Source organism: Gallinula chloropus (genome assembly GCF_964237585.1).
Source record: "Gallinula chloropus genome assembly, chromosome: 18".
Lineage (NCBI taxonomy): Eukaryota > Metazoa > Chordata > Aves > Gruiformes > Rallidae > Gallinula > Gallinula chloropus.
In genome coordinates, this window is record NC_140103.1 from 12,967,670 (window position 1) to 12,978,538 (window position 10,869).

General features: G+C 49.0%; 1 protein-coding gene across 1 annotated transcript; it reads right to left on the reverse strand.

Moving 5' to 3' along the window:
- Positions 1 to 8,393: 8,393 nt before the first annotated feature.
- Positions 8,394 to 9,317, reverse strand: LOC311198760 (olfactory receptor 14A16-like; the record flags this gene model as incomplete). Its single annotated transcript, XM_084272764.1, has 1 exon — positions 8,394 to 9,317. One exon carries the CDS (start codon positions 9,315 to 9,317, stop codon positions 8,394 to 8,396), a length of 924 nt encoding a protein of 307 aa, XP_084128890.1.
- Positions 9,318 to 10,869: the final 1,552 nt, after the last annotated feature.

The window sequence follows — 10,869 nt, forward strand, 5'->3', positions numbered from 1 at the left end:
CTGCACCTCTATTTTTAATTGCCATTCATTTGAAAAGGAAATTTCAAGCTCTCTGGAGCTACCCCTATACTCTGCTCAGACTCCCCTTCAACAGGCTAAAGAAGCCCGGGTCTCACAGCCTCTCCACACAAGACCCCTAACCCTATCTTGGCAGAATTTCTCTCAACCTCGTAACAGTTCCTCCACATTCGTCCTGACTGGGGACCGCCTACTCCTGGACTCTCTGCTGGTGTCCACCAGTGCTGAGTCAAACTGACAGTGAGTGCCTTTGCCTGGGTGGCCGTACTGCTCCCAGTGCTGCCCAATGTGCTCATGGCCAGATTCCTGTGTAGCAGCCCTGGCTGCCATGGCATCCCTCAGAATGCCCAAAGCCTCCTCCTTGACACTGCTGCTCCACCAGTCATGTCTGAATTCCCTTGATGTGCGGGTGTTGAAGTTTAACCCTGCTCACTGATGATGTCATCATGCATGGGAGATTCTTTTGGGCAGCTGGCGTCGGCTGCCCTGGCAGTCCTCCCTCACAACAACCAGTGCTCCCTGAGCTTACTTTCTGGTGGAGCAGCATGTGAATCAGGAAGGGCCTTGATGCTGTGCAAGCACTGGGCAGCAATGAATAAATTATCATGTGTCACCAGTGCTGGATTGGTCACAAAAGAGGACGATGTGTTGGTTCTACCCCCTGTTGTTGTTATCCCCTGATGCAGAACATCACAAGATCAGAAGGAGCAGATCAGCTCTGGTTGGAAAAGTTCTTGAAGTTTCTCTTTGTAAAACCACAGAGGTTTTTGCCAGGGTCTGCTGGAAGTGAAGCTCCAATGTGTCAGTGGTTAATGCGTGCGCTTAGAAGCCTCAGGTGACTTGTGGTGCCTCAGCAAGAGGCATTAAAGGACATGATAGAAAATAAATAAAAAGAGGAGAGAGTAATTTAAATGCTTGTGGTGGTTCAGCCCCAAACTGTCTCAGCACCACACACCACTGGCTCACTCCCAGATGACAAAGAGACAGACCTGAGCAAGCCCTGGGTTGGTTTGATGAAGCAGAAAGGCCAAGCCCTGACCCCCAGGCCCAGGGAAGACAGGTCCTGTCCCTCAGGCATTGCTCAGGCTCTTCCTGGGACAGGATGGGGTGTGTAATGCTGAGGGAAGAACAACAGGATGAAAGTTTCTCCTCGTTGTCGGTCCAAAGCCCAACTAGAAATTCATCTGTCCTCCATTTAAACAAAAGAAAGACCAGGGAGATCCTCCATCCCCTATCAGATTCAGGAGGAAACATTGTGGAAAGATGAGGACAAGGCTGAGGTACTTAATGAAATGTTTGTCACTGTCTTTAGTAATAGGAGAAGTTGTACAGAGAGAATCCAATTCCCTGAGCTAGGAGACAGGGACAGGGAGCGGAATGACCTCCCCTCTATCCAGGAAGACATGGTCCTGCTGCAAAGATCTGTGTGCCTGAAAGGGATGCAGCCAAGGGTGCTGAAAGAGCTGGCAAAGAGGGTTCACCAAGCCACTTCCCATCAGTCCTGGCTGACTGGATCAGTCAGTGTAATCCCCTATATAAGAAAGGACAGAAGGATGATCAGGGAAATTACAGGTCTGATAGTTTGACTTCAGTCCCAGAGAAGGTGATGGAGCAGATCATCCTGAGTAGCATTATGCAGTTCATGAAAAAACCCCAGGTGATCAGGCCCAGTCAGCTTGGATTCATAAGGGCAGGTCGGGTTTGATCAACAGGATCTCCCTCTATGACAGGGTGACCTGCTTCTTGGACAAGGGAAGGGATGTGCATGTTGTCTACATTGACTTTAACAAGGCCTTGGACACAGTTTCCCACCACCTTCTCCTAGAGAAGCTCACTGCTTGTGCCTTGGAAACTGTGGTGGTTCAGCCCCAAGCAATGGCTGAGCAGCACATGCTGCTCGCTTACTCCCAGAGGAGAAACAGACAGAGCCTCTGTGGGCTGGGATAAGGACAGTTTACTGACAAAAGCACCATAAAAGGGGACCAATAAGAGCCCCAATTGCACTCCCACCCAGTGACAGCACAGAGTACCTTACAAACCCAACAATAACAGAGTGCTGCATCACGCCACGAGCACGCCTCCCCGACCAGCCGAATTTCCTTTGATGCGGAAGTGATGTCAGGTGGTGTGGAAAACAGCCCAGGCAAACTCAGCTCACCTGTGCTGGCTTCTTGGGGAGGTGAGCTCTGGCCTGGCCATAACCAGGATATTATCCACCTCTGTTTCCACACCATCTACATCGTGCCTGGATCTCACTTTTTCAGAGTATTAAGAACATTCATAACATCATTTATCCATTATTTAGACCATCTGCCTTGGACCGATTTTGTTATACACCAAAAATTTAGGGGCTATCCTCACCTAGAACTAAAACCCCTCAGTGTGCACACTGGACTTCCCCATCCTTTCTGATCACCTACCAAGTGCACCCAGGTCTCTGAGTTCAAGCAATCCCACAAATAGGTTTGTCTTTGCCTGTAGCAGGAATAACCTGGTCAAGTTTTGCCAGCTGTATTTAATGCACACTACAGGGACTTTATCCCCCTCTAGAGTCTCTGGGAGTTTTGATTTGGCAAGGATTCACCACTGGCCCTTCAGGTGACAACAGGGGTTGGTGTGTGAGTAACTCTTTCCTCGCCTCCACCCTCAGTAATTCCCATTGGCACTGGGACTGGCAGCTCCCAGGCAGCCATAGCCCTTAACCTCTGCAGGGGGTCAGAGACCCCTGACTGTCCCTGCCTGGGGCTCCTGTCTCATACAGAGACAAGGAAAGGTGATTGTCCAGCCCAGCTCTGGTTTGATCAGGAGAACAGACTCTGCTGGACAGAAGGATTTCTCCCCAGCCAAGGCAGGAAACATCAGTGAGAACTTCAGTGTCTTTCCAATTAGGTTCCCTGGAGCTCCAGGGTGCAGCCCAGAGGGGACTTCACCTGCTCCTCTGCTGAGAGCCGTTTCTCTATTCTGTACTGCACATGGCCAATACATTTTCACTTGCCCTCTGCCATGGCAATGCTGTTGACCGGTTCTTCTGTGAAATCCCCCAGATCCTCAAGCTCTCCTGCTCAGATGCCTACCTCAGGGAAATTGGACTAATTGTGGTCATTTCCTGTTTAGTTTTTGGGTGTTTTCTGTTCATCGTGGTGTCCTATGTGCAGATCTTCCGGGCTGTGCTGAGGATCCCCTCGCAGCAGGGACGGCACAAAGCCTTTTCCACCTGCCTCCCTCACCTGGCCGTGGACTTCCTGTTTGTCAGCACTGGTTTGTTTGACCACCTGAAGCTCCCCTCCATCTCCTCCCTATTTTTGGACATTGCAGTGTCATTCCTTTATTCTGTGTTTCCACCAGCAGTGAACCCCCTCATCTACAGCATGAGGAACCAGGAGCTCAAGGATGCCGTGTGGAAACTAATGACTGGTAGTTTCTATGCAGCAATAAACTGCTTATTGTTTGCAAATCACTGGCCATGGAAGTCACATTAGATCCAATCTCTATTTAGTAGCTTTTTGGTTGTTGGCTTTCTTTTCCTTCCAATTTATGTAAGCTATGGTAACATGGTCAACAATTATTCCATTCCTAATGAAATATCTCTAGGTCTTTTGTGACCCAGACACTGCATAATGATGAGCTGTGCTCACTTTGCATCCTGTTTTCAGCCCTTACATGTTTGGTTTAGAGCTGTTACTGGACATTTACCATTTCCAAAGTTGGATGCTTTTAGATCCGGAAAATTATCCTTGGTACAATTAGAACCGTTTCCTTGGAAGAAATGGGGCTGCCACCTTTTTCTGTGGAGGTTTCAGGCCAGGAACATCTTTCATCCCTCACAGCTTTTGTTTGGGATATATTGCTGGATGTTTAGCATTTTTGAAGGTGGATGCTGGTAGAGCCAGAAAATAAAATTCACTCTATCCTGGCTGAAACCAGGCCACCTTTGCAGACAACAAGTGCAACACAACAGTGGGCTCACTCCTGTATTTATACAATATGGGTATTCCTGTAGGTCAGTTATGGTCAGCTGGGCCTGTTCTGTCCCCTTCCAGCTACTTGTTCACACACAGTTCAATCATTTCTGGGGCAGAGTTAGACAAAAGGCCTTGATGCTGTGCAAGCAATTCTCAGCAAGGAACAAACATGTTTAGTTAGATGTTTTTGCTTACAAATCCAAACCACTGAACTACAGGGGACACCGACAGGAAAATTAATTCCACCCCATCCAAAATAAGGTCAGGAGGAGAAGATGTCTTCTGGTTGGAAACCCTCCTGATCTTTCTGTTCATCAAATCCCAGAGTTTCTCAACTTCTGTTTTAGGGGAAGCTCCATTTTATTACTGGTTCACATGTGTTGGCTGATAGCTCTCCTAACTTGAGGTGCCTCTAACAAAATGATAGCAATAGGTGTTAAAGCACGTGTGAAATAAGAAATAAAATGAAGAAATACTTTCTAAATTATGTTGGAGTAGACCACTGGAAGAAGCCTCATTTCCTCACAGCCTGCTCCTCCTCATCTTGGAACAGAACCACTCTGGTAGCTGCCTGAGGGTCAACATAGGAGGGCTCAACCCATCCAGAAGGCTTCTGGAGAACAGCAATGATATTAACAGAATTGTGTTGGTGACAGTAGGGAAAATTTTGTGGATTGCCCTGAGGACTCCTCAGTGGAGCCACCATTGCCCATCCCCTGTCGGAAATCTCCCTGTGACCTGTTGAGGATACCTGCATCTGCTGCCCCCCTAAAGTGCCTCTATACGAATGCGCGTAGCACGGGTCATAAACAGGAAGAGTCAGAGATCTTTGTGCGGTCACAGGGCCACAATCTCATTAATGGCAATCAGAGAGACGTGATGGGGCAGCCTGGGTGACTGGCAAGCTCTCATGGATGGCTGTGTGCTTCTTAGGAAAGACAGGCTAGAGTGGCGAGGCAGAGGAGTTGCTCTTTATGTGAGAGAGCAGCTGGAATGTATTGAGCTCCACCTGGGGAAGGATGATCCATCAGTTGATTGCTTGTGGGTAAGAATCAAGGGGCAGGCTAGTATGAGTGACACTGTTGTGGGTATGTACTACAGGCCCCCTGATCAAGAGGAGCAGGTTGATAGCGCATTCTATAAGCAGTTAGAAGTAGCCTCGAGATCCCAGGCGCTGGTCCTTATGGGGGACTTCAATTACCCAGATATTTGCTGGGCAAGCAACACAGCCAGTCTTATGCAGTCCAGATAATTTCTGCAGTGTGTAGAAGACAGTTTCCTGCTACAGATGGTGCAGGAACCTACAAGGGGAGAGTGGGTACTGGACCTTGTTTTTACCAACAAGGAGGGACTCGTTTGGGAAGTGAAGGTCGGGGGCAGCTTGGGACAAAGTGATCATGAAATGGTTGAGTTGAAGATCCTGAGTGAAAGAAGCAAGCCAAAAAGTATGATAGCAACCCTGAATTTTGGAAGAGCTAACTTTGATCTCCTCTGCAACCTAATAGGAGCAGTCCCATGGGCTACATTGTTAGAAGGTGAGGGAGCCTGTGTGAGCTGGCTAGCATTCAAACAGCACTTCTTCTTAGCACAGGATACGTGCATCCCTTTGAGCAAGAAATCAGGAAAGAGAGGCAGAAGACCTGCGTGGATGAGTAGGGAACTGATGAGTAAACTCAAAGGGAAGCAGAAGGTCTATGAGCTCTGGAAAAAGGGAAGAATATAGGGATGTTGTCAGGGCCTGTAGGGATGCGACTAGGAAGGCTAAAGCCCACTTGGAATTGAAACTGGCAAGGGACGTAAAGGATAATAAAAAGGGGTTTTTTTTAGATATGTGAATAGTAAGAGGATGACCAGGGATAATGTGGGTCCCTTGCTGAATGAGGAGGGTGTCCTGGTAACGGGGGATGCTGAGAAGGTGGAGATACTGAACGCTGCCTTCGCTTTGGTCTTCACTTCAAAGGCCCCCCAGGAACCACAGACACTGGATGAAAGTTGGAGTGTTTGGGAAATGAAGAATTTCCCTCTGGTTGAGGGAGGGGCGGTCCAGGAGCATCTCAAAGGGACTAATGTACACAAATCCATGGGCCTGGATGGGATGCATCCACGTGTCCTGAGGGAGCTGGCAGAAGTGATTGCTGAGCCGCTCTCTATCATCTTTGATAGGTCTTTGAGAACAGGAGAAGTGCCTGAAGACTGGAGGATAACCAATGTCGCTCTGGTCTTTAAAAAGGGCAAGAAGGAGGATCCTTGCTGACTGGCAACTATAGGCCAGTCAAGCCTCACCTCTGTCCCCAGAAAGGTGATGGAACAGCTTGTTCTGGATGCCATCTCCAAGCAACTGGAAGAGAAGAAGGTCATGAGGAGTAGTCAGCATGGATTCACCAAGGGGAGATCGTGCTTGACCAGTCTCATAGCCTTCTATGATCTCATAACAGGCTGGGTAGATGGAGGGAGAGCAGTGGATGTCATCTACCTTGACTTCAGCAGGGCCTTTGATACTGTCTCCAATGACATCCTGATAACAAAGCTGAAAGAGCATGGGATAGATGAGTGGACAGTGAGGTGGGGTGAGAACTGGCTGTCGGACCGAGCCCAGAGGGTGGTGATCAGTGGAGCAGAGTCTGACTGGAGACCTGTGACTAGTTCCCCAGGGCTTGGTGTTGGGACCAGTCCTGTTTAATATCTTCATTGACAACCTTGATGAGGGAACAGCATCCACCCTCAGAAAGTACCCGATGATACAAAGCTGGGAGGAGTGGCTGACAGGCAGAAACACTGCGCTGCCATCCAGACACCTGGACTTTTTCACAGTGAGGATGACAGAGCCCTGGGACAGGCTGCCCAGGGGGGTGGTAGACTCTTTATCCCTGGAGATAGACGTGTCTGGACACCTAACTGTGCAATATGAGCTGGGGAGCTGCTCTAGCAGAGGGGTTGGACCTGATGACCTCTCGAGGTCCCTTCCAACCCTTTACAATTCTGTGATTCTGTGATTTCTGATTCATCAGACAAAGCCAAGGTCTCCTCAGCCTCAGAGCTGCCTGCTCTTTGCCTGTGTTTGTCCTCATGGCCTCCAGTTATCTGCTGTAACGAGTCCATGGTGAGGCTTTGTCAGTAATGGCTCTCAGTTGGGCCTGTTAATGCTTCAGGGTGCTTTGGGCATTACTCCTGACTAAACTTCTTGAGAGGTTTCATCACTCTCCTCTTGGTATCTGAGGTCTGTGGACTCAGAAGAAAAGACACCATGGGGCTCATTAACATCCACAAAGCCCTTACAACCATGGCTCTTCAAGTCACTTTCATTAAAGAACTCAAGACTTCTACAAGTACTGGGATTTCAGTTAGGTCCTTAGTGATGAAGATTTCAAAGGAATTTCCCTGAAGGACCTTTTTTCACTCATGGGTATTTTCTGTCATGGCTCAGTTGATAGAATAAGTGACAGCAGCATTCTGGGATGGGTATCGGTCTCCTAAGGAGATGTGGACAGGCAGGAAAAGCAGTCTCTGGAGATCCAACCCTGCATGGAGAACCTTGCTCTTCCCCAAGCCCAGCAGTTCCCTCACTGGCCTCCTGTGACTCCCAACACTTTTCCTGGCATCACCTGTGCTCACAGGCATGGAGAGATTTCTCTGACAACAAACAGCAGTTACACATGACACAGTTTAATACCCATGAAATCTCTTCCCTCAGCTGCCTGCTACAGCCAAGCAGCATGTGAAGGGGTCAGCTTTCAGAGGAGATTCTCTCCCAGAACAGTTTGAATCAGATACATAGAAAGGTCAATTCTCAACACACTGACCTTCTGACAGAACAGTTCATTAGACTTCTGAAAGATGGGATGTTTTCCAACACTCTGTAGCACATAGAAGAAACTGGAGAGTTGATGCGGATCTAGAAAGACCAAAGAGATGGAAACCAGTGACCAAAGTGTATACACCTATTTCATCTGTGGAAAAGATGTTCTTAGTCATGGCCGTATCATCAGGAGAAGTGGAAATCCCTTAATGATGAGGCAGATGAAGGAGGCAGACTAACATCAAAAATGGTACAGGGGAAGGAGAGTATTTCTTCTGCTACTATCAGTACCAATCCTGGACATTCCCAAATAGTCAAGTGATTCAGCAGATGCAATCTGAAAATTCTCCAGTGCTCTGGCAGACTTGTAGTAAAAAAAAAATAAAAAACCCTTTCCTGGAAGATGTGAGAGCACAGCTCATCATTACACAGTGTCAGTGTCACACAAGACCAGGAGACATTCAATTTGGAATGGGATGAATGTGGATAATGTTACTATAGCTTAGACAGAACGTAATGAAAAAGAAACCAACAACTAAAATCCCTACTAAATCAGAATGGTCCTAAAATGTGTTACATGGCCAGTGATAGGCAGAAGATGAGCAGTTTATTGCTGCTTAGAAAGCTCCTGTCAACAGTTTCCATACAGCGTCCTTGAGCTCCAGGTTCCTCATGCTGTAGATGAGGGGGTTCGCTGCTGGTGGAAACACCAAGTAAAGAAATGCCACTACCAAGTCCAAAAAAAGGGAGGAAATGGATGGAGGCTTCAGGTAGGCAAATGTGGCAGTGCTGAGGAACAAGGAGACCACGGCCAGGTGAGGGAGGCAGGTGGAAAAGGCTTTGTGCCGTCCCTGCTCCGAGGGAATCCTCAGCACAGCCCTGAAGATCTGCACATAGGACACCACAATGAACACAAAACAATCAAAAAATAAGCAGGCACTGACCACAATGAGTCCAATTTCCCTGAGGTAGGCATCTGAGCAGGAGAGCTTGAGGATCTGGGGGATTTCACAGAAGAACTGGTCAACAGCATTGCCATGGCAGAGATGGGGTAAAAATGTATTGACTGTGTGCAGCAGAGAATAGAGAAACCCACTGGCCCAGGCAGCTGCTGCCATGTGGACACAAGCTCTGCTGCCCAGGAGGGTCCCGTAGTGCAGGGGGTGGCAGATGGCAACGTAGCGGTCATAGGCCATGACAGTGAGAATAAAGTACTCTGTTGAGAACAAAAATACAAAGAAAAAGAGTTGAGCCAGACATCCTGTGTAGGAAATGGCCCTGGTGTCCCACAGGGAATTGGCCATGGATTTGGGAACAGTGGTGGAGATGCAGCCAAGGTCAGTAAGAGAGAGGTTGAGGAGGAAGAAGTACATGGGAGTGTGGAGGTGGTGGTCACAGGCTATGGTTGTGATGATGAGGCCATTGCCCAGGAGAGCAGCCAGGTAGATGCCCAGGAAGAGGCAGAAGTGCAGGAGCTGTAGCTCCCGTGTGTCTGCAAAGGGCAGGAGGAGGAAGTGGCTGATGGAGCTGCTGTTGGACATCTGCTGCCATCAAGTGTGGAGACCTGTCCAAGGAGGAAAAGGTACAGTGAGAATTTAGGGAGCTCTTCTTTGAGGAAAATCTCTTCCAATTCTCATGGAATACCCTCAGATTGGCTCTCTGTATTGAGTATGGCTTTTGCAGGTCTCTTTTGGGAGCTCTGCTTTGTGCTGGCTTGAGTGGGTCAGCTGTTGAATTTCCAGAACTCAGTCCTGCCTGGCAGCAGTCAGTAAATAGAAGGATGGTGTGATCTCAGACTAAATCCTCTGTGGATAGGAATGAGCTTTTCAGCACTGTCACTCCAATTTCACCCAAGGGCTGTACAGAGCTTTCTTCAGGACCCCCATCCCTACAGGTGGGGGTCCTGAAGTGAGGGTCAGCTCAGTGACAGCTTCACCTATGGGTGTGTCCAAAGCCCCAGGTAACAGTGGAACAAAGGCAGCAAGGATAGGAGGGGAAACAGTGAGAAATGCTCCAGACAAGCCTGGAAGGACAGGAGAGACAGACAGGCACTCAGGGGTTTCTCCTCACTGGGAGTTGGGCTGCCATGGAGAAGACTCATCATGAAACCCTGGAACTCATAGTGTAGGCTCTGCTGTGTGGCAGAAACCAGGGTGTCACTGTGGGAAAGTGTCAGCACCGTGGGGGATGTCAGGGAGGTACCAAATCCCCACTGCCAGGGCATTTCTGGGAGCAGCTTCTTCTCCCTCCCTAACAATGTCTCTGCTGCTTGGAACTGTCCCTGCAGCTGCTTCTCTCTGCCCATGTCATCTCCTGCTCTGAGCTAACATATCTCATCCAACCTGCCCTGCACTCAGCTCTGCTCTGCAGACCCCTCCTGGTGTCAGCGCTCTGCCCTGGTAACCTCTGTGTGTGCAGGGCTCAGGAGACACCCCAAAGTCTTAATGAAAATCGAGTTTTCATTGCACATTTTTGAGGGGCGAAGTTCTCATCTACCACAGTCAGCACAGCCCAAAAGAGAGTAAAAGTAAAAGCAAAGACTCAGGAAAATCAGGAAAGCATCAGGAAAAAGCTTCCTTGATGTTATTCTACCAAGTCCCTTTGGAATTACCCAAGAATCAGCTGGAGCTGGGAGCAAAGCTGACCCTTACAGCGCATTCGTACAGCAGAAGGACCTTATGCTGCCCTTCCATGTCACTCCTCCAACCCACAGGTGCTGTCTGTAATTCTCTGGAAAACACACTAGCCAGGTTGAGTGCTGACCCTGCTTGCAAGGACAGCCCTGGGCACCCCTGGGTGCACACTCTGCTTCACATCTCTGCAACCATGCCCAGGAGAAGAGAGCTGACCTGCCCTGTCCCTCTGATGGGGCAGAAAGGCATCCCTTCCAGGCAGCACTTCCTGGTCCTACAGAGAACCTGTCCTCCTGACAGACCCCACACACTGCCCCATGTCCCAGCTTTAGGGGACCCTCCAGGAATACAACCTGCATTGCCCTGCACCTACAGACATACCAGGTAGAGATTTCTCCTCCAGTGATCTCTCAGCATCCATCAGCTCTCTCAGCCTCACAGGTCTCCCCTCAGTGCCTCC